Source organism: Macrobrachium rosenbergii, chromosome 13 (assembly GCF_040412425.1).
Source record: "Macrobrachium rosenbergii isolate ZJJX-2024 chromosome 13, ASM4041242v1, whole genome shotgun sequence".
Taxonomy (NCBI): Eukaryota; Metazoa; Arthropoda; class Malacostraca; order Decapoda; family Palaemonidae; genus Macrobrachium; species Macrobrachium rosenbergii.
In genome coordinates, this window is record NC_089753.1 from 29393312 (window position 1) to 29416805 (window position 23494).

General features: G+C 38.5%; 1 protein-coding gene across 1 annotated transcript in view; it reads left to right on the forward strand.

Moving 5' to 3' along the window:
* The window catches only part of LOC136845111 (uncharacterized), a 90608-nt gene extending 68110 nt beyond the window's left edge, over positions 1-22498 (forward strand). Inside the window, exon 3 of the mRNA XM_067114939.1 lies at positions 22341-22498. Within this exon, the coding sequence (XP_066971040.1) occupies positions 22341-22369 (29 nt within the window). The 3' untranslated portion in view covers positions 22370-22498. The remainder of the gene's footprint in view (positions 1-22340) is intronic.
* Positions 22499-23494: the final 996 nt, after the last annotated feature.

Consider the following 23494-nt stretch of genomic DNA (forward strand, 5'->3'; position numbering starts at 1 on the left):
CCGAGAGAGTGTCCTTCCCAGATAAGTCGAAGGAGGCTAATCAGTCTGCATGTTGCATCACAGACCACTTGTTAAAAAGAACGTGGCTTCTTTCAGGAATTTTTGGAAGCTGGTGGTGACACACGCTGGTGACAGATCAAGCGATTTTTCTTGCGTTGTGTCCTTGGTTGGCTAGATTTATCTTGGAATGGCCATGGGCTAAGGGGGATATTCGTTCTTTCCTCAGGTACTGTACGTAAAGGTTTCTCGTTTGTGTGTGCGAAGTATTCGATGTCGGACGATAAATTGTCGTCTTCTGTTTTCAAGTTCGTTCCGTGTTGATGATGATTGGTGTTCCATTGTTGTAGTTTTCGATTGTATAATTTTTTCACTTCTCCTTTCACTCAGTCTCTGCAATTGAGAAATAGCATTTTATAATCGGGGTATATGGTCATTTTGCTCCTTTCCAGAGAATGTTAATCTCTCTCTCTCTCTCTCTCTCTCTCTCTCTCTCTCTCTCTCTCTCTCTCTCTCTCTCTCTCTCTCAGTCAATCTCTGTAACTGAGGAATAGTTTTTTGTAATCGGAGAATTTGGTCATTTTGCTCATTTCTAGAGAATATTATCTCTCTCTCTCTCTCTCTCTCTCTCTCTCTCTCTCTCTCTCTCTCTCTCTCTCTCTCTCTCTCTCTCTCTTCCCCCTTTAGTTTTCTGCACTTTTTCTTAATCTAAATCAAGTAAAACTTTTCTTTCCATCCAGTACACGTGAAAACCAGTTTCCTCTCTCTCTCTCTCTCTCTCTCTCTCTCTCTCTCTCTCTCTCTCTCTCTCTCTCTCTCTCTCTCTCTCTCTCTCTCTCATATAGGCAAGACTGCCTGGTTTTGAATTATTAAAGTTCTTTAAATTTAATATCCGTAATTATAAAATATTTTGTTGTTAGGATCCTTACCAGGTATTCATTACTGATCTGGGAGTTGGGGAGTCATATCCCTGTTTCAGCACTATATATCGCTCATTCGGCAGAAGAGTGATTCAACTCAAAAAATGTGTTTTTTGAGTTACTGATACCAGCTGATAGCCCGTTCTGTTTTCCATATTGTGGTAAAAACGTATTATTTGTATTTTTAATACTAACCGCTAGAAGGCATGGCATGTCTCTATTACACACAGGGAGTATAAACACTATAAAGTATAGACACTATAGAGAGTTTTAAACTTTAAATTGCTTCTCCTGAAAAATAGCAATTTCATGGGGGAAAAGTCAAAATCTGGATTCTGCTGCTTTATATATTCTATGCAGTTAGTTCTATACAATTGTTATTATTATTATTCAGATGATGAAACCTATTCATATGAACAAGCCCATCAAAGGGACCACTGACTTGAAATTCAAGCTTCCAAAGTATATTAAGGTGTTCATTAGGAAGAAGTAAGAGGAGATAAAAGGAAATACAGAAAGAAGAGATCCCACTCACTTATATAAAAAGAAAAAAATAATAAATTAACAAAGAGATATGTATTGAAATGCAAGAAGAATAGTATTAGGGTAGCAATGCACTGCACCTTCGCTTGAACTTCTGGAGTTCCAATTGCCCGACATCCTCTGGGAGGCTGTTCCACAGTCCAGCGGTGTGAAGAATAAAGGACCTCTGGAACGGAGAAGTTCGACAGCGAGACACATTTACTGAATAATGCTGCTGAAATGTTAAAACTCACAAGTTGAAAGAAGGCTTTTAATGCTTATGAAGAAGATAAGGGTTTCTGTCACGTGAACTGGCCAGGGGAAAAAGTATACATAACAGAATGTTAGGTAGGATTTTTGGGAGCTGACGAAAATAATGAAATAAAATGAATTTTCGAAAAATCTCTCAAGGGTTAGGAGGGAAGGTCCCTCCCCTTTCCTCATATGGTCAAGGTAAGGAGGGTTAATCAGATGTCTGTCCCCCTTGTACACATGGCGCTAACAAAACGTGAATGTTTCTTTGGCAACACCTCCCACAACCCACCCTTTCTCTCTCAAAGAAATGAGGTTCGGTTGGAGACATTCTGCGCATTATGATGTAACTGAAACTTTAATGCCATTTTTAAGTAGTGAGGCCCTTTGAAGTTATAAAGAAAAGGTTACGTTCTTGTTGGGGGTAGGTAATGTTTCTACTTACATTTGGCTGTTCGTACATTCTCTTTTGAGACGCCAGTGTGGCACCTGTTAAGTGATTCCTTCAACCGACAAAGCCTCTTCTTCCTCCCCCATGCCTTACTTAGTGGGCTATTTTGGGCGGTTCCACCGAAAACCCCTTTTCTCGTCTAGGACGCGTGCAACATTAAGACACCTCTCTCTCTCTCTCCTAAACCCCATTGCTATAACCCCTCTCCCCTCCCCCTTCCCCTTCCCTCCTTCATTACCTCCCCCCCCTCCACGTCAGTTCCCAACCCGCCCGCTTTTGTGATGGGGGCCGCCCATCATCACTTTTCCGTTGATACCCCTTGGGGGCAGCCCGGGAGAGAGGTGTTTCTGTTGCCGGGTACGGATTGTCGCAGCCTGAGTTATGCTTTTGATAATTGGGAGTTTGGGATCCTGGTTGGTTTAGTATTGTGATTTGTGGATTCATTTTGTGGGAAATTCATGGTCTTTCTCCTAGGGATGTTCGTCTGCCATTTTAACTTTTATCTTTTGTTAATGTGTCAGTCTAATTTTGGTGGTATCTGCCTGTCTTCTTTTTTTTTTTTTACTTTTATTATATTCACATCAGGAAAACATGTGTTCCTTTATACAGTACATCTCGCATCATTATGTTTTCATTTTATTCTTAAAATATTCACATCAGCAAAACGTGTGTTCCTCTAATGTCTTAAAATATTCACATCAGCAAAACATGTGTTCCTTTATTGTACAATCTCTTACCATTATCTTTTCATTTTACGCTTTTAAAATATTCACGTCAGCAAAACATGTGTTCCTTTACTTTACAGTCTCTTAACATTATCTCTTCATTTTATGCTAGTAAAATATTCACATTACCATTATCTTTCCATTTTATGCTAGTAAACTGTTAGCATGCTAATGTGACGTTCGTGCCTATCATTTATTTACGTAAGGTCTCAGAATAGCAGATTGAGGACGCACAAACATACGCACACATTGTACATACAACAAATGTCAAGACCGAGTTCCTGTACCACTTCTCAACTTTAGGTAAACATTCCGTATCTGCCAGCCATGTACTTGTCAGGTTTCGTATTTTTTCTTAGGTTTAGGTTTTTGGTCCTCGAGATTAGGGCTCGGTACACAGTTTTTGTGGGTTGGGATTTTAGAAATTGAAATATTTATAAATGAAATTGAAATATTTTGGTTTTGTACGGAGTTTAAAGGAATTCTAGTAAGATATCTTTTTATAGATTCATTTTTAGTTTTCTGAAAAGAAAACTGTTGTGCCGGCTTTGTCTGTCCGTCCGCACTTATTTCTGTCCGCCGTCAGATCTTAAAAACTACTGAGGCTAGAGGGCTGTAAACTGGTATGTTGATAATCCACTCTCCAATCATCAAATATACCAGATTGCGGCCCTCTAGCCTCAGTAGTTTATATTTTATTCAAGGTTAAAGTTAGCCATAATCGTGCTTCTGGCAACGCAACAACACAGGCCACCACGGCCGGCTGAGAGTTTCGTGGGCCGCGGCTCATACAGCATTAGACCGAGACCACCTAAAGATAGATCTATTTTCGATGGACTTGATTATGCGCTGTACAGAATTTTAGAGTGTAAATTTTAGGAAAATGCACATTTTTGTTCTAGATTGGGTTACTTTCATTTATTATTTATATCCATTCAGTTATAGTATTTGACAATCACTAGAACTAATTATTTAACGATCAGTGATATGAATTTACCTAGGTGAAGAGATATTTAATATGGTAAGAGGTACCAACCAGTACCCAGTTACTGTAATATTTTTCATTGATAATGGGCAATTGCCCAGCAGGATATAGCCAAACCCGGCCCTCTCAATGTCACCCCCTCCCACTTCCTTGCCCACCCATCTCTCTCTCTCTCTCTCTCTCTCTCTCTCTCTCCCCTTCATTCTTGCCCTGCATTAGTAAACGCCCACATTGCGGTCCCGCCCACATCTGTCCAACCCATTATCTCACTAATGGGGTTTAAGCCGAGGGGCGGGTGCTCCTTTATTGTCCTCTCTAATTACCTTGTAATGTGCAATGCCCCGTCACAGGCGTTTTGGGTTGTCCCGGACAAGAGGTGCTTGAAATTCTCTCTCTCTCTCTCTCTCTCTCTCTCTCTCTCTCTCTCTCTCTCTCTCTAAAAGGAAGCTAGCTAATTTTACTTGTGTAGGAAAATTGTAAGATAACTTGTTCACCCGCATATATATGTATATATATATATATATTATATTATATATATATATATATATATATATATATATATATATATATGAATGAGTTTTTCAGTCTCTCTCTCTCTCTCTCTCTCTCTCTCTCTCTCTCTCTCTCTCTCTCTCTCTCTCTCTCTCTCTCTCTCCAAAGGAAGCTAGCTAATTTTACTTATGTAGAAAAATTAAGGATAACTTGTTCACTGGGCATAAAATTATATATATATATAATATATATATTTATATAATATATTATATATAATATATATATATATATATATATATATATATATATATATATATATAATATTTATATTTTTCCATTTAATATGCGTAATATTATTATATTTTCAAGAATTTAAGACCTTTACTGATAATGCGAATACCCCTTTTGACTATTGGTCCTCATTTCTCAGAGTCCCTTAACACTGGCAATCTTTTCATGTCACTTCAGCATGAAAGCTACAATGCAATCATAATACCGCACTGGCCATTTTGAAATCCGGAACGACCCGGAAAGACCCTTCAAATGCGATAATGAACACGTTCGCCTCTGGGAAGGCATCACACGCTTCAGTAGTATAGTAGCAGTAAGCCCCTTTTCCTACATCGTAAATAAAGATGCAATCGGCGGCCGTAAATCACGCTGCTATCTCCACACAGAAACAGGGGGAAAGGAGAAATGGAGTCGGTAATGGGAAATTAAATCGCCGCCCATTGCGAGCTGCGACTTACAATTACACCGATTTTGATAAGAGGGCGTGCGTGAGGCGTTGGGGAAACTGCCAATTACGCCCAGTTTGGTGGGGCCTTTTATTATCTTCGTCATTAGGCGGTTAGCGCTGTAATTGCCGTGTTTTGGACCTGGTGCATTCAGGGGGCTTGCAGGTAGTTGGAAGACGCCGCGGATTGTGGACGTACAGAAATGTCTGACGGAGAATTTGAGCTCTCGGCCTGGAATGTTCGAGCGCTAAAGGGCGCCTGGTTAAAGTTATTCTCTCTCTCTCTCTCTCTCTCTCTCTCTCTCTCTCTCTCTCTCTCTCTCTCTCTCTCTCTCTCTCACAGGTTCATTTTAGTACATTGGAGCGACCCGCTGGTTGTCTCCCAAGGAAGATATATATATATATATATATATATATATATATATATATATATATATATATATATATATATCCCAAAGGAAGATATATATATATATATATATATATATATATATATATATATATATATATATATATATATATATTTATATATATATGTATATATAGTGTTGTTAATCTTCTTAGACATGAAAATATGGTATTCAGTTGTATTCCACATAGGAAAATGAAAGGTGTTTTTGTAGAATATGCCAACAGTTTCGTCCTCCAATGGACCTCCTCTTGGAGCGTTCATTAAGGAAAGAGAAAAAGTTTACAATGTACATGTAGCCAGTAAGGCCTAAAATCTTGAACACATGAAATACCGTTACCAGAAACTAGCAGTTTGAAGTAAAAACACTCAACAGTAAAATAATACAGTAAAATAAGAATAGTAGTTGAACAAATGAAAAATACCAAATCGATCCGTATAATTAAAACGATCGTGGGATGCATATTATTTTGACCTGAATTTTCTTTCAGTAGGATAACTGAACAGGTACAAGAATGCACTATATTTAATTTCGAGAGGTGAGGCTCCAAATATCGACGCACATTCATTTCCGCAATATTTTTCAAGTATTTTTCAGGCCATTACAGCATAGCATAATGATTTGTTCACACTTAGAAGCTTGGTTGCATAAGCAACGCGTTTGAAATATTGCCGCGCCAACTTGCTATAATTCTACATATGAGGTCAGATTACACAGCAATTTATCATGTCACAGGCGCATTTATCATCATCATCAGTAAGGGACGTCAGTCATGCTGACATTTATGCGTTAGGTTTGGCAGTCCAATCTGGCATTGAGAGAGAGAGAGAGAGAATTGCATTTTATTACTTTTGGTTTTTGCAATTGTTCTTTAAGACAAGAGGTCCGGAAGAATTTGTGAAATAGTGAAGTGTGATAATAGCTGTTTTATAGGTCTTTATGGTTACTGATGATTTGGGAGATGTCTGAGATTTAACAAATTGACGAAATATATAATTTGGTGGCTTTTTTGGTCAATTTGCGTTTCAGCGCCGAATGACCTTTTAGGTCCCAGCGCTTGGCATTTAGTCTAAATTCATATTTTCTATTCTATTCTGTATCTTTTTAAGTTATTTAACATTTGCTATACTGTTTTGTTCGTTGTGTTGATGGAGAAAGTGGTCAGCAGATCTGCATGCGAGTATTTTAGGAAGGCAAATTTGTTGACTGTCTGAATTGATGAAAAATTATAATTACTTGTGTAAAACTTCACAGTGTCCACCATCTGATGAAAAAACGTACAAGCGGAAGGTCTGTGCTCAAAATAGAGCCTCAATGAAGTCAGAGAGATGCAATGCTGGGTAATTTTCTCAAATCACCTTTCCACTGGATTACTGGAGAAGTTGCATCAGTTCACTGAGATAAAGAATTCATTCTGTGGTCAATTTTGCCCGTCTCTCGGTCATTAAGCTGTAGGGGTATGGCGATCAACGCGTGAAATCCAGCTGAATGAAATAATAATGCATGTCTCTTACGTCTGCTGGGGCATAAATGCCCTCTTTGTAGTATTGTTTATAGGTGAGCACGTATCGTGTACGATTTGGTGCAGTTGTTCCAGAGCAGTGGTTCTTAACCCCTCGATATCTCAGAAAATTTTCTCGTAATCCTATCCAGTATAAATACAATACAAACATGAAAAGGATTAGTGGTACAAACCTTGCTGGCTTTCATGTGTGGTGCACCCAGGTTTAAGGTTTCGTCACAGGTACCCCAGGTTAAAGAACCACTGGTCTAGAAGCACTGCTCAGCAAAGTTTGTTATTGCAGAGCATGTTTTTTTTTTCTGTTATAGCGTTGTTTTTAGCGATGCCTACACGAAAACTCATAGGGTTGAATGCTAATGTTTTGGGGGAAGTTTGGCACCGCAATAGGGTGAGCAAGGGTTCTCTGAGAACTGCACATTTGTTTCCTACTCTGCCCTAAAATGGAAGACGGCATTGTTTGCAAAAATACAAAAGTGAATAAATTGGTAGATACTGCAGTTTTCCGTTGCCTTGCTACTGATTTTGCAGATGCTGCAAATGGAACCCCCTAAATATCTCGTTCTTAAACTGCATTAACTTGTGTATTAGTGTTTCACGAGCCCAATGGGTGGCACATCTCAATTAAGAAAAATTTGCAGATACTGCAGTTTTCCATTTTAGGGCGGAATTTTCTGTATTAGTGACTTATCCTTCGGTGGTCTCTGTATAATGCTGTATGAGCAGCGGCCCGTGAAACTTCAACCACGGCCCGGTGGTGGCCTATCCTATATCGTTGCCAGAAGCACGATTATGGCTAACTTTAACCTTAAACAAAATAAAAACTACTGAGGCTAGAGGGCTGCAGTTTGATATGTTTGATGGTTGGAGGGTGGATGATCAACATACCAATTTGCAGCCTTCTAGCCTCAGTAGTTTCTAAGATCTGGGGGAGGACAGAAAAACCTGAGGGCAGAATAAAGTGCGGATGGGCAGACAAAGCCGACACAATAGTTTTCTTTTACAGAAAACTAACAAGAATGGAAAATAACCACGATGTTGAATTAGCCTGTCTCCAGAGCACCTCTCAGCTCTCCTTGTATGATGCAATGCAATCTCTCTAATATATGCAATCTCTTCCATATATGAAAACGTTTCTGAATCTGGAAACATTTGAAGTATTTATTGCCTGTGATGTTGCTGATTTAGCTCTCGGAAGGAGATGATTAGCGCCCCTCAACCCATTTCCATAAAGATCCAAAGGGCTTCAAGCAGTGGTTTTTAGCCTTTTTTAATGTATGCACCCCTTTCAAATCAGCTGTCAGTTCTCGCACCCCCTGAATTGCTGAAATAAAAAAAAGCTAAAATAATAATAATAATAATAATAATAATAATAATAATAATAATAATAATAATAATAATAATAATAATTTATTATTATTATTATTAATGATTTATTTAATTTTTTTTTATTTTTATTTTTTGCAGAAAAAAATAACATGCGTATATACTCGTAAAAACATATTTTGCTCTAATTATTCATAGGCATCCTCGTACCCCTTAGGAACCGGCTTCGCACCCCCTAGGGGTACGAGCACCCCTGGTTAAGAACCACTGGCTTAAAGGATTTAGCACACCGAGTGGTAAAAAAAAAAAAAAACCGTAGCGATTTGCTTGTAATGTTGGAAGGTGTTTTTAAGTCTCCTGAGGTGGGAGATTTACATAGACCATGAGACGATGGAAGCAGGTTTTAAGGGAAGCTGCTGATTCCTGTGATTTACGCAAAGAAAGATACCCTTTTGGGTTCATGTCTTAAATTGAACAATAATCGGTTAATATGAACGTAGGAAACAGTATAATTATAGTAGGGAGCGAATCCTTCATTAAACCCTTACGATATCTGTGCGAATCATGTGTAACGCCTGTTTAAGGAAAGGGGTAAATAGGTTAGATTTTATCCCCAGAACTCCACCAATGTCTTATTTGGCCAGAAATAAGCAGCTTAGATCAGTGCTTCGGCAAAGAAAAAAATTGGGGATGGGGCCAGGGGAGAGCGATTGGTTTCCTCTGTGGTGTACCGCCATATTTCGTGCCGTCACCGGTATTATTTTCGAAAGTTATGCGTTTTGATGGAAGTGGTATTTATTATTTTTTTTTCCAAGTCTTGTTTCGGGTTATAGATTGTTCGAGATGCATATAATTCTCTGGAGTGGATACGAAAGCTTATTGGCTTTGGTAGCCTGGTCATTAAAGACAGTTCAGAATCTTTTGAATATTGATGATCTCTTGAGTAAATGAGCATGTCTCGACTGTTCTGTCGTAAAATAAGGCGATTGGTTTATCTTAGCCTCACTGGAGTTGATGAAAAATGTTCTTGCCCTGCGACTTTCATCTATGATTATTGGTGTTTGGGGCATAACCTTATTTTGCGTAGCAAAGCACATTATACCTACCACAGACTGAGCACTCATCTGAGATGTCCGAGCCGTGGCTTATTCTGAAGGAAACTAATGATGCTGTATTCTGTTGTTTAGTCTGTTGTGTTTAGTTTAAGGCATGTTCTATAACGACTTCCTGCATGAGTTTACTTTTAGGCAAGAGAGAATCCAGTTGAAGAAGGTTGAACTTTTATCATGGCATACCGAAATGATCTTAGGTGGCTGATTTTTTTTTAGTAGATTATTGCAGAAATACGAGCCATCCATACTGGAAACCCTCTGTCAGTACTCCAGATCTTATTTTCAACTCTCTCTCTCTCTCTCTCTCTCTCTCTCTCTCTCTCTCTCTCTCTCTCTCTACCCTTTAGCAGTCCCTCTTTAGTCGTCGTCTCTCATATCCTTAATGACAGGGAAATCTTCTTGTAGATTTTCAAGCGTGTACACATATAAGTAGATACATTTTTAAGCAAACATATTAGATACATATGTCAAAAGATGAAGCGGACAACTGCACCAGACAGGTACCTCATAAAACTCATATTGAAGGAACCTCCTCTTCTTCCAGTTAGTTTATGCGTGGCGGAGTTTCTTTGGGCGTTTCTTTCAGTTTGAGGTATAAAGTCTCCCAATTATATTTTGGTTGAAGGGGTAGAAGGGTTTGAATTAGTTCTTTGTTATTGGCTGTTTTTATCTGTGGGACGTATTAGTGTAAGGCTGCATTTTTAAAGCCTTAGTTTTGAATTTAACTAAGCCTTAGTTCTGAATTTAACTAAGCCATAGTTTTGAATTTAACCAAGCCCTAGTTTTGAATTTAACCAAGCCCTAGTTTTGAATTTACCCAAGCCTTAAGTTTTGAATTTAACTATGCCTTAGTTTTGAATTTAGCCAAGCCTTACTTGTGAATTTAACTAAGCCTTACTTTTGAATTTAACTAATGCCCCACTTTTGAATTTAACTAAGCCTAATATTTGAATTTTACTAAGCCTTAAGCTGGAATTTAACTAAGCATCTTTCAGAACAAGTTAATAGTTTGAATGTTTCCATCGTATATATTTCTGCTTTTTTTTGCATTCACGGATAATGCGTCTTTGAATGCACCTGATGATTCCCCCTAAAGACATATTAGTAAATGGACATAATAGATATCACAAGCTGCTTCCATCTATAAGGAACATACTGGCAAAAGCAAAAGTCAATTATTATGGGGGAGCATGACTTCGTTGTCATCACCTCCTTAGTAAATAGGTTTTCATATGCAATTTTTGCTGCGTATATCCACGTGGGATACGGAAGGAGAATGACAAATAGTAGATTTTACACTAGTAGAAGAGTCGCATATGAATAGCCTAGGAAGTTATTTGGTACATCGTGGAGATGAATTTTTTTTTCTCAAGTTCAAGTCCATCTTAAGAGGAAGTAAGACCTTTTTATTACATGCTTTAATTTAAATTCACTTCTGCTTCTGTCTGGCTGTCTGTCGTCAAATCTTGCAACTCAATTTTCGACCTATTCCCTTCGCCCAGTGGATTTGAAATTTTGAATGGTGTCTCAATACCGGTGACAATACAACTTTACATGATCAGTAGATCAGCAGTGACCTCTAGTGACCCTACAGTGACCTCTCCCAGTATCTCAGGATTTGTATGAAACCCTTCGGATTTTTCACAACTTTTTCATTACACGATCCTTTTACCAAGTTATTCAGTAACAAACAATGTCTGAAAAAGTGTTATGAATATTTTTCTCGTATAAACTGGCACTTCGTAATAAAAAATAACATTATTACAGTTTATTGATACAGATATAAAATTTGCAGGTATGAAAATACCAAACCCATATACATGCATATATCATAATCGTATTGAGCTAATTTCTTTGGATAATTAAGGACTTGAGTCGTTTAGATGATGGGTATTTAACTCTTACGTACAGTAATTCAGGGTTAATAGTTTTTTTGTAGTTCCGCAATTACCAGATTGGTTTAGGTTCCTACACGTTCAGAAAATGAACGCTTAGGAATATAGGCATTTGAACGAGGATATATGCACGTTCTCTCTCTCTCTCTCTCTCTCTCTCTCTCTCTCTCTCTCTCTCTCTCTCTCTCTCTCTCCGCACGTTCAGAAAATAAACGCTTAGGAATATGGGCATTTGAACTAAGATATTTGCACGCTCTCTCTCTCTCTCTCTCTCTCTCTCTCTCTCTCTCTCTCTCTCTCTCTCTCTCTCTAAGCCACTAATGCGTTGGCTATTAGTAAAGCTTACGGTGTCGCGCTTTATTCAATTCAAGTAATGCGACAGATTAAAAACAGCCTTCTGCTTTTAGCTGGTCGTAGGTGTCATAGCTTAGACTTCTTTTCCAGTTGCATTGATGCATCTTTACTTTATTACAGAGGATTGCATTAATGATTCTGTGCTTCTTGTGTAGTTTTTACTTGTGTGTATATAATATATATATATATATATATATATATATATATATATATATATATATATATATATATATATATATATGTAATATATTATATGCATATGTATTTGTTTCTATATGAATGCATATATTTAGTCATACATATACTTTATATATAATGCAAGTGATTGCTTATATTGACTTAATTACTTAGTATTTATTGAATAGTTAATAAGTGAATATATGCTTCTGACTAGTGTTGGAAAGTGAGACATCTGCAGATAACATTGACAGTTTCATCGTCAAGTCATAATAACAAAAGCGGCCCTAAAGAAATGAATCACACTCTTACATAATAAGATGCACATAAAAGTGGGTGTAAATGACACTCGGAGGCGTCTCCTCTTAGCCAGGTGATTGAAACAAAACCCATTTCCTTCGAGACAGGTGGATTCAGGTGTTCAGTCCGATGAAAAGCTATTTTACTTGACCACTGTCATGACTCCGCACTTCTTCGTAGATATGTTCTTCCCCGTTATCTTGAACAGAATCTGCATACGTAACCATAAACAATATATGAACGAGTAAAAAATGCGCCGAAGTTTCTTCGGCGCAATCGAGTTTTCTGTACAGCCGCTACAGCGTATAATCAAGGCCACCGAAAATAAAGTTATCTTTGGGTGGTCTCGGTATAGTGCTGTATGAGCCGCGGTCCATGGAACTTTAACCACGGTCCGGTGGTGGCCTATCCTATATCGTTGTCATAAGGACGATCATGGCTAACTTTAACCTTAAATAAAATAAAAACTACTGAGGCTAGGGAGCTGCAATTTGGTGTTTGATAATTGGAGGGTGTATGATCAACATACCAAATTGCAGCCCTCTAGCCTCAGTAGTTTTTAAGATTTGAGGGCGGACAGAAAAGTGCGGACGGACAGACAAAACCGACACAATAGTTTTCTTTTACAGAAAACTAATACATTACAAAGAACGCCCAACTGATAGACAACCTAACTCGTGCAAAACGTCCATAAAACCGAACCCATCTGGGAAAGGCAATATGGAACATGTCTGACGGTCGTGATGTGACCGAGATGGATGGAGCCAACGAGAGGCTCCGCCCACCGCACCCCCATTGATAATTCACGCAGGTAAACCTCCGCCGAAGCAAGTATATACATATATAAAGGTCTCTACGTATGCGGTTACTCTCGTTAGTTTAATTATCTTCACTACTGACGTGCGTGTCAAGTACTGATAGTGTTGAGAATAGTAATATCCCCCGGTTTTATCTGCAATACACAAGAACGTAGTCTTCGAAAAAGATTATATTCGAGGGGTTGGTGCGCTACATTCATGTGTCCAGTAAATATCTGGCCTATCACTTAAATACCTCATGATTTACTCTTGTAAGCAATGAATTGTAAAGTTATTACTTTATTTCTAGTTTTCTGTAAAAGAAAACTATTGTGCCGGCTTTGTCTGTCCGTCCGCACTTTATTCTGTCTGCACTTTTTCTGTCCACACTTTTCTGCCCGCCCTCAGATCTTAAAAAACTACTGAGGCTATAGAGGGCTGCAAATTGATATGTTGATCGCATAAATATAAATCATGTCCTTTTTTCAAGCCTTGTATTGAGAACTCAGTCACGATCTAAAACAAGGGACCGTATTTCAAAGAAGGGAGACTCGCGCTTCACAAACACTCAAAAACCCCATCTTTCAAAACACACCTACTCACCATAGCCTCAAAAAAAAAAAAAAAAAGAAAACAAACAAAGGTGAACAAAAGAAAATCTTTAATCTCTAAACACGAGAAGCCTTAACGGGCAACACTGCTAACTATTCTCCCAGAACGTCGTACCATCAGCATTATCCCAAACAAGGAAAGCGACGCTTTGTCGTTGTCTCCTTTAGCCTCGGCGACGGCGAGCCGTTGCAAAGGTCGTTAAAAGTACCGACGGCACCCCGACAAAAAGGTTATGTTGCTGAAGGCGATAGATGAAGAGATGGGCCGTTGTAAACCTCCTCTTTCGGCAAGATCGACAGACCAGAGATGCTGACGACATTGCTTCTGCTCTGTGCGTCCGCGAGGGGTGTCCCCGTAGGGGCGGTAGCTGCAGCCCCTTTCATTCGTTTTACTATACTTCCATTCATATTATCTTCCTTCGATCTTGCTATCCACCCCTCTCCTAACAATTTCAAAGTGCAACTGCTTTGAGTTTTTTTTCCTCCTGTCTCGCCTGTCAGGCCTACCTACACTCAGTTTCCTTTCCAGCTCTGAATGACCTCGTAGGTCCAGTGCTTGGCTTTGGCCTAAACTTTATATTCCATTCCATTGCATTCCATAGGAGGGGGGTCAGACTCTACAGTCCGAAAGGCGAAATTGTCAGTCCCTAATGGAAGATATGATAATGCAAGTAAATACCATTGCTTTAAAGGGATTTCAAAAATGGGTAAAGTACACTGCGATAAATAGTGCAACACATTTAAGGATGCTTTCCCCAGTTTTCATCGTTGAATTAAATTGAATTGAATAAAAAGTTAGGCCAAAGGCCAAGCACGGGGGCCTTTGAGGTCATTCAGCGCTGAAACGGAAACTAACAGTAAAAGGTTTGAAAGGAGTAACAGGAGGAAAACCTCAAAGCAGTTGCACTATGAATCAATAGTTAGGAGAGGGTAGAAAGTAAGATGGAAGAGAGAGAATATGAAAGGAGGTACAGTGAAAGGAACGAAAGGTGTTGCAGGTAGGGGCCGAAGGGACCGAAGGGACGCTGCAAAGAACCTTAATGCCTACAGTGCACCGCATGAGGTGCACTGACGGCAGTGCCCCCCTAAGGAGTAAGACTGAACCAGTTGCTAAAGCTTTGTGCTCAGAAATTAATATACAGTATATCTAGATTTATATAACACTACCAACTTTTTATCAAGAAGTGGTGATAAATTTCGGGATTTATAGAACTGGTGCACTTGTTTCAAGGGAGGATATACGCTGTAGCCTGAGAAGAAAATCATTTAACTATAGTTACAGAATTGATAAAAGTCATTGAGATAAATCTTGTGCAGAACAGGTGTGGACTGATAAGGTCTGATGAATTATGGAGCGATAAAAGTGACATGATAACAACGAGCACTTAGCCGTTCGATGGAGTTTATTGGCTATGTAAAGTTATCAATTACGCGTTCATAAGATAAGATGATACTTATGGCTTCAAGCAGGGACATCGTAAAAAGAGGGTTTAGATAGGACCCGTAAGATTCCTGGGTGAGATATGCAAGTTACTATGGTCCCGTGTATTCTCTGTAATGGTTGACTTGGATTTCATTCCCGATTCGTTAGTACTCTCTCTCTCTCTCTCTCTCTCTCTCTCTCTCTCTCTCTCTCTCTCTCTCTCTCTCACACACACACACACACACACACATATATATATAGGCTATACTTAAAATCACAATGACACTTGACGCATATATGTAGATATACCACAAGGAATATGAAACACTGGCTTTAATGCCTGGTATTTCATTTATATAATATATAATATATATATACATATATACATATACATATATATATATATATATATATATATATATATATATATATATATATATATATATATATATATGTATTATATATATATAATTATTAAATAGAAAATAAATCCCCTTTTATTGAAAATAGTTCAGCATCACCAGCTTTTATCAGGTCAGTGAGGTGGTAATTAGCTCTGCTACCTGGACATTGCTCCATATGAAGCTCCGTTGGCTTTTGATAATATTGCCCCAACTCCCAAGCTCCTTGTGGATGGTTTTGGCTTTGGAAGATGAGCTTTTTCTTTGGGAATGGCAAATATATGCATTTTATGAAAGCATCACAAATTCCAGTCCACTGGAAAACAAGAAAAGAGAATGTGGTTCTCAGTTTTTTTTTAGTGATGGCACCCTAACTGATGTAATCTTGACCGTGGCCCGCCATATCGCATGAATTAACTTCTTATTTAATGAATAAAATTACTATCCATGCTCAAACCAAAATCAGCACACCGTGCATGCAGAAATACTCTGTCCAAACAAAGAGCATCTCAGAAGAATTAGATAAGCATGATTAGAGTAGACGCACTGATATTAATTATATGAAGACTTTTGCAAACTTATTCATTTTACAAATGTTCATTGAGATGACATAGCCAAGACAAAATTCACGACAGTCTTGCGGCACCCAGTTTGAGAATAACTTACTAGATCAAGCTACAAATGGCGCAGCATGTCCAGCTTCTAAAACGATCTTAAGAATGCCAGTCGTAAAAGGCCATCTTCACTTCGTATCGTCCCCCCTACAGTTCCGAAAGCGAGAGACGACACAGTGTAAACGACGTTGATAAATGAGAATTCCTGTTTTTCAGCACTTACTTAGTCGGCCCACTGCACTCATTCTGAAACAGCCTTGCCGACGCCTCCTTCTTGCTGAGAGAGAGAGAGAGAGAGAGAGAGATGGATTTTAGTCGCCAAGACTTGTGTAACAATTTCGTTGAATATTAATAGTTTTGTTGGTGTGAATGTTACGCGCAGTCATGACCTGGGATGGCTATTTCATAGTCTTTTAATATTGAGAGAGAGAGAGAGAGAGAGAGAGAGAGAGAGAGAGAGAGAGAGAGATTTTAGTTTCCAAGACCTGGATAACTTTCTCTCTCATTCCTTTTACTGTACCTATGTTCACATTGTCCTTCTTCCATCTGACTTTCCACCCCCTCTAACAATTGCTTCATGGCGCAACTGCGAGGTTTTCCTCCTATTACACTTTTCAAACCTTCTTACTGTCATTTTCCCATTCAGATCTGAATGACCTTACAGGTCTCAGTGCTTGGCCTTTGGCCTAAATTCTGTGTTCCTATTCAAGTACAAATGAACCCCAAACCAAATTACTCAAGGAAACGACAGCATTAATCAGATCACACCTGCTGTCATCACCAGATTTGCATTTGCCAATGTGGCAACCCCCAGCTCTCCTTTCCATCCCCATTCAACGTCCTCGGAAAAGATTTGTGACACGTGCGAGTTACTGCTTCTCTTCCCCTTCGTAACAACTGAACTATGACAGGCGACATCAGCAGAGAAAAGCTGCCTGTCGAATGGCGGACGTCGATCGCTTGTTACAGAAGACTGATTTCGAAGGGTACAGCCTATACTTTGCTTCTGCCCAAGTGATCAACGCCCTCTCTAGTGCCTTTGGGCTTAGTAGTGATGGCTGTAACGGACTTCAAGCGAGAGGGTGATGGCTTTAGTGGCGAGGGCATTTGTGGAGAGAGAAGGTGACGATGATTGGTCATTTAGGAATCAAAGAAACAGCCCTGACTGAGAGAAATGGCCAGTTAATGACCTTTTGTATTTGTGTTGGCAGGTACGCAATATTGGGGGTGACTAAGTTTGGATGGAGGTGCTAATGGCAAGCTTATTTGTAAAGGTAACGAGAATTTTTTTCAGCACTGCAAATGGCACGGTTCAGTTATAAATGTAATCAAAAAGAAATATTGAGGTGTAATCAAAAAGAAATATTGAAGTATATGTAAATAACTAAAATGTAATCAAAAAGAAATATTTAAGTAAGTGGAAATAATGAAATTTAATGAAAAATAAATATAGAAGTACAGTAAATGGAAATAAATAGAATGTAATTAAGAAGAAATATTGAAGTATGTATGGAAATAAAAGTCGAACATTTATAATTTGCCAGATAATAAAAAACGCATTTTCTATATTACTTCGGGGACTTGCTCAGTTGCTCAGGTATTGAAACGTTTTAACTTAAACCAGTTTATTCTTTCAGTAGTCAGTCACAGAATAAAAACTGTACTGCATATGTAAGCTTTCTGCTTCATTCAAAGATTAAGACTGGTTGATGGGCAGAGACTTATTTTAAGAGAATTGAGAAATTATTCCAGTATTTCGTTTTACCCTGATTTTGATAAAGACGATTCGCTTCTGGCGCAACGCAGATGCATAGGAGGAGATAATTTTGTAATCGTTTTTAATAGAACATGAGATATTGAGCCGTTTGCATTTAGGAAACCTAAGAGCTCCAGGCTTGAGAGGAGACTAGGTGTGGTCAGAAGTAGAGTTCATGACTATAAGCAAAACAGTGGAAGAGTGAAGCTTTGTCTTCGCCATTTGGATGGGGAAAATATGGATGCATTGACTGAAATATTTTTTTAAGTAATCTTCATCAAGGACAAAAGAGGACCTCTCTGGCACGGGAAAAAGGCTTTAATCAAGAGCAGGCTGAATAAGCTGTATAGAAGGAAAGTAGCTACATTTCAGTCACAACTGCAACCTTGAAAAGCTTAATGTAGTCAAGACCATGATATCTTCTCATCATGTATCAGTTACTCCTTTACTCAAAATATTAAAAGTAGCTAAGGCTTTGATGTGAAGACTGCACACACAAATTTTAGAAAAACAGCATATTTAAGAGAAAATCCGTAAAAAATGCGCCAAAGTTTCTTCGGGGCAGTCGAGTTTTCTGTACAGGCACTACAGCGTATAGTCAAGGCCACCGAAAACAGATCTATCTTTCGGTGGTCTCGATATAATGCTGTATGACCAGCGGCCCATGAAACTTTAACCTCTGCCCAGTGGTGGCCTATCCTATACCGTTGCCAGAAGTACGATTATGGCTAATTTTAACATTAAATAAAATAGAAACTACTGAGGCTAGAGGACTGCAATTTGGTAAGTTTGATGATTGGAGGATGGATGATCAACATACCAATTTGCAGCCCCCTAGCCTCAGTAGTTTGTAAGATCTGAGGGCGGCCAGAAAAAATTGCAGACGGACAGACAAAGCCGGCACAGTAATTTCCTTTTGCAGAAAACTAAAAGAAATAGAAAATTGTCTTAAACAAAGAACAGTACGGGTTTTCAAGAGCCCCATTTTAAAGTACTTAATAGGGTCGCTTTAATAGCTCTGGAATAGCTTGGACCAGACTCATAACGAGTTCAGTAGCAAGGTCGAGAGTGCAAAGAGATTCGAGACGTCAGCAAGGATCTTTCTGGAGCCAGAAAAAAAAGTAAATGAAAAAAGAGCAGTAGTGTTGTGAAAAACTGGGAGCATGGTGGTAATGCCATTACCAACTACAGTCAGATGAAAAGTCAGCCCACACAAAAAATTAAAAATAAAGTTGCCTAGTCATAAATATTGTGTTGTATCTTTTGAATTGCCGAGAGATTGATAAAAGATAATTCCAAATTCAACTTTCCCAAGAGTTCGTAAATTTGAAAGCTGTTATTCTTACTCTTATCACCCCGTAGGGGAGTATTGCCGTCAGTGCACCTCGTGCGGTGCACTGTAGGCATTACCTAAGGTTCTTTGCAGCGTGCCTTCGACCTCGAGCTGCAACCCCTTTCGTTTCTTTTACTGTACCTCCATTCATATTCTCTTTCTTCCATCGTGCTTTCCACCCTCTCCTAACAATTGATTCATAGTGCAGCTGCTTTGAGGTTTTCCTCCTGTTACACCTTTCAAACCTTTTACTGTGGATTTCCGTATCAGCACTGATTGACCTCATAGATCCCAGTGCTTGGTCTTTGGCCTAATTTCTATACTCAACTCAGTTCACTTCATAAATGTTGTCTTGGGTGTATCTTTTGAATTGCCGAGAGACTGATGAAAGATAATTCCAAATTCTACTTTCCCAAAAGTTCGTAAATTTGAAAGCTGTCATTCCTAATCGTATAGAAGAAAAAGGATGATGATGATGATGATGAGAGAGAGAGAGAGAGAGAGAGAGAGAGAGAGAGAGAGAGAGAGAGAGAGTTAACAGGTTCAAAGAAAAGTATTCAGGCTGATGAGAGAGAGAGAGAGAGAGAGAGAGAGAGAGAGAGAGAGAGAGAGAGAGAGAGAGAGAGAAAAGCGGGTTGAGGGTTTAACTACTTTCGTTGCTAAGGGGCCTAGGTGGTTGAGGTCAGGACTCCGTAACTAAAGCAACAAGACCTTGCTTTTGAGTAATGTATGTCATAAATCACGATGCCCATTTACGTACGATACGCGAAGCGGACAGTGTTTGTGCCAGTCTCATACAAAGCAACCGAGGGAGGGTATTGTTTAAACATGTAGAGCGGCGGCAGAAACACTGAATACTGTAACAGACTAGCAAGAAGCTGCAATGCTGAGGATGTCTGTTCCAGGACTAACAGAGAATATGTGAATTCCACTTATATATTTCATGGAGGTCGAGTGGTTTCACTCACTCAACCTATACCCATTTTGCGTGGGTTCGAGTCTAGCCATGGGACAGGAGATTTCTTCATCTGTTCTCCATTTTGGTTCAAGGCTTTGTAGCGACGAGCATATCCAGAAAGTGAGGAAATTTAGAAATAAGCAAATATATTCTTTATGTAGGAATAGGACGTTCCGGGTTCCATTGACAGTCTGGCCTGTTATACATTTATACTGTCAGAATAAAAGTTCTTTGTTTTTTTCTCGAATCAAGAAGTCGGGAGTTCATCCACGTCTGTCTTGAAGGATGATGCGCCCCTCACCCATTAGAGGTCCTGGAAACATATTTTTCACATTTTGTATTTTTTTTTTCTAAATATCATCGCCGTTTGGTCATCGGCGCGAATTGTAAATAAACTGAAATTGTTTATTGTGTTTGTCATTCCAAGAGTGACAGTTTAAGACCTGACAATAAATTTATATATATATTATATATATATTTTGAAGAGGGCATTAAACCTAAGTCAGATTGGTGTATATGTTGCAACGTGGCAGATATTGGCGGAAGGCAAGAAAGTGACTCGGGAGTGAAGAGTTCGTGAAAAACGTTGCTTTTAAAATACCTAAACCCCAAACTGCAGACCATCCTATGATGTTTTGGTGGTGTCTTAGATATGGGTAGAACTATGGCTCCTAATCGCTGTGTACATTTCTACTAAACCTTTTTGGGGTGAGTGTAAATGAGCATCAAATTCTTTGCTAGTGAAATATCGGAACAGGAGCCAGGGACTGATTAATCTGATCTGAACCCAGATCTGTATTCGCTTAGAGTAGCTTAAATTTGACATAGAACAATTTTAGATTAGTTTTCACTCTTCTGAATAACTCTCTCTCTCTCTCTCTCTCTCTCTCTCTCTCTCTCTCTCTCTCTCTCTCTCTCTCTCTCTCTCTCTGAGTTTATTGCTGAATAATATTTACCGCTGCTTCACGTTTCACATGCTAACTTATAATTACATCAGTTATTATGAGGTCTGTGTTTTATGCCTTTAGATTAGTTCTGAAGGCAGCGTTAAGACTGTATGCTTTTCTTCAAGTATAACCGAAGTCAAAAGCCATCATTTGCTAAGCGTGTGTGTATGAATATTAGCCGAAGATGTGCCGTTATCAAACCGTCAGTAACATTGATCGATGTCTCGTCTGTTCGACTTGTATATAGTTTTTTTTGATTGAACGTTTGATTTAATAGTATGCCTTTTTTTATTTTCGTAGAATACGAATAAGCATTACTCTCGTGAAATATCAGGTTATCTCTTGATAGAATACAGGCAGATTGTATGATTGAATACATTCTTAATTTTTTTTTGTATTAGTAGACATTTTGCAATGAAATCATACCATGAATTTTTTTTTTCCTATTGCTAGACAATTTGGAATGAAATCATACCATTGGCTTTCTTATGGAAATTACTTTGTCAAAATGAACTCAGATTATCATCTCTCTCTCTCTCTCTCTCTCTCTCTCTCTCTCTCTCTCTCTCCAGACGTATTTGGTAGTCGAAAATGATGGATGATAGACACAGCTTCGTAAATATTGGTTGATGGTGAGGATGCGTTTGCTGGATGTCTCATCCGTGATGGATGAGTTTTAGAGAGAGAAAGAGAAACAGGGAGGTCCCCTTGATCGATTATGGATGAGAGAGAGAGAGAGAGAGAGAGAGAGAGAGAGAGAGAGAGAGAGAGAGAGAGAGAGAGAGAGAGAGAGAGAGAGTTTGTGTGGAACTTTGAACTCTGAAAATGTCATGAAATTAGAATTATTTTTGCCATTATTTTGTATTACAGAGTCATGAGAGAGAGAGAGAGAGAGAGAGAGAGAGACTGACTTTGTGTGGAACTTTGAACTCTGAAAATGTCATGAAATTAGAATATATTGTTGCCATTATTTTGTAGTACAGGGTCAAGTAATTAGGCAATTTAAAGTGAATTTGTCTTCAAAGTATACAAAGAGGGGCGATTTATCTTTCCCATATATTATATATATATGTATATATATATATTATATATACACTGTATATATGTAATATATATAATATATACTGTATATATATATATATACATATATATATATATATATATATATATATATATATATATATATATATATATATATATATATATATATATATATATATATATATATATATATATATATATATATATATATATCAATTCTGAATTAACCACTTCATTATTGCATATTTGTTTTTGCATGTTTATAGCCTGCCTTTCTTCTTTTCAGGTAAGTTCCGCGACTGCCCTCATACTTGAGGAGTTATTGTCCGTGTGAAGACATTAGGTATATTTAACGGCAATGTTGTTACTGTGTAGTCGAGGCAGGACAGTCCAGGACTCCAGAGCGAGGTCAGACACTGAAGGAAAAGTGCTATGACGAAGGATTCTGAGGTAGGCGGGTCTTCCTGAATATTGTCTGAAGTAGGGAATTCTGAGCTTAGAGTAAAAACCGAACTTTTGGTCTGAATGTTCGAGATTTCGAAAAAGCACTGTAGGCATTACTTAAGGTTCTTGGCAGCGTGCCTTCCATGGGCCCCTAGTTGCAACCCCTTTCGTTCCTTTTACTCTACCTCCTTTCATATTCTCTTTCTTCCGTCTTGCTTTCCACCCTCGCCTAACAATTATTTCATAGTGCAACTGCGAGGTTTTCCTCCTGTTACACCTTTCAAACCTTTTACTGTCAATTTCCGTTTCAGTGCTGAATGACCTCATAAGCCCAAGTGCTTGGCCTTTGGCCCAAATTCTATGTTCAGTTCAATCCTGCCACTTCCTTCAAAACTCATTTGCATTTGACTGTCACCTCATCTCCATTCCTTTTTATAAGTATTTAATATTATTATTGATTTCTTCGTGTTCTGGCATTGTCTCAGTGCTTGCGCATTATATTTGCGATTTGAGTGAGAACGTACAGGTCGGATTTATATTGCATTTGCTTTGTGGTTTGAGCTTTGAAAGTAAATATGATTCATGGAATTAATCTGAATTTATGATTTTTCCAGAACTCGTACCGGAAATAAATTTAATTTGGATGTAATTTGTGATGACGTACAAGACACGTCACACTATTTTGCCGCTAATATGATGAAAGGTTGCGTGACTTTTCCGTAGACATTTGTCTTGGTATTCCTGGTACATACAACCTTACTCGCCTCATTTGTCTTCAAGGCTACTGTATTCTGGGAGATCCTTGTGATATTTATATACGTTTCAGTGTGTGGTTTTTAGTTTTCTGTTAAAGAAAACTATTGTGCCGGCTTTGTCCGTCCGTCCGCACTTTCTTTTGTCCGCACTTTTTCTGTCCGTCCTCAGATCTTAAAAACAACTGAGGCTAGAGGGCTGCAAATTGGTATATTGCTCATCCACCCTCCAGTCATCAAACAT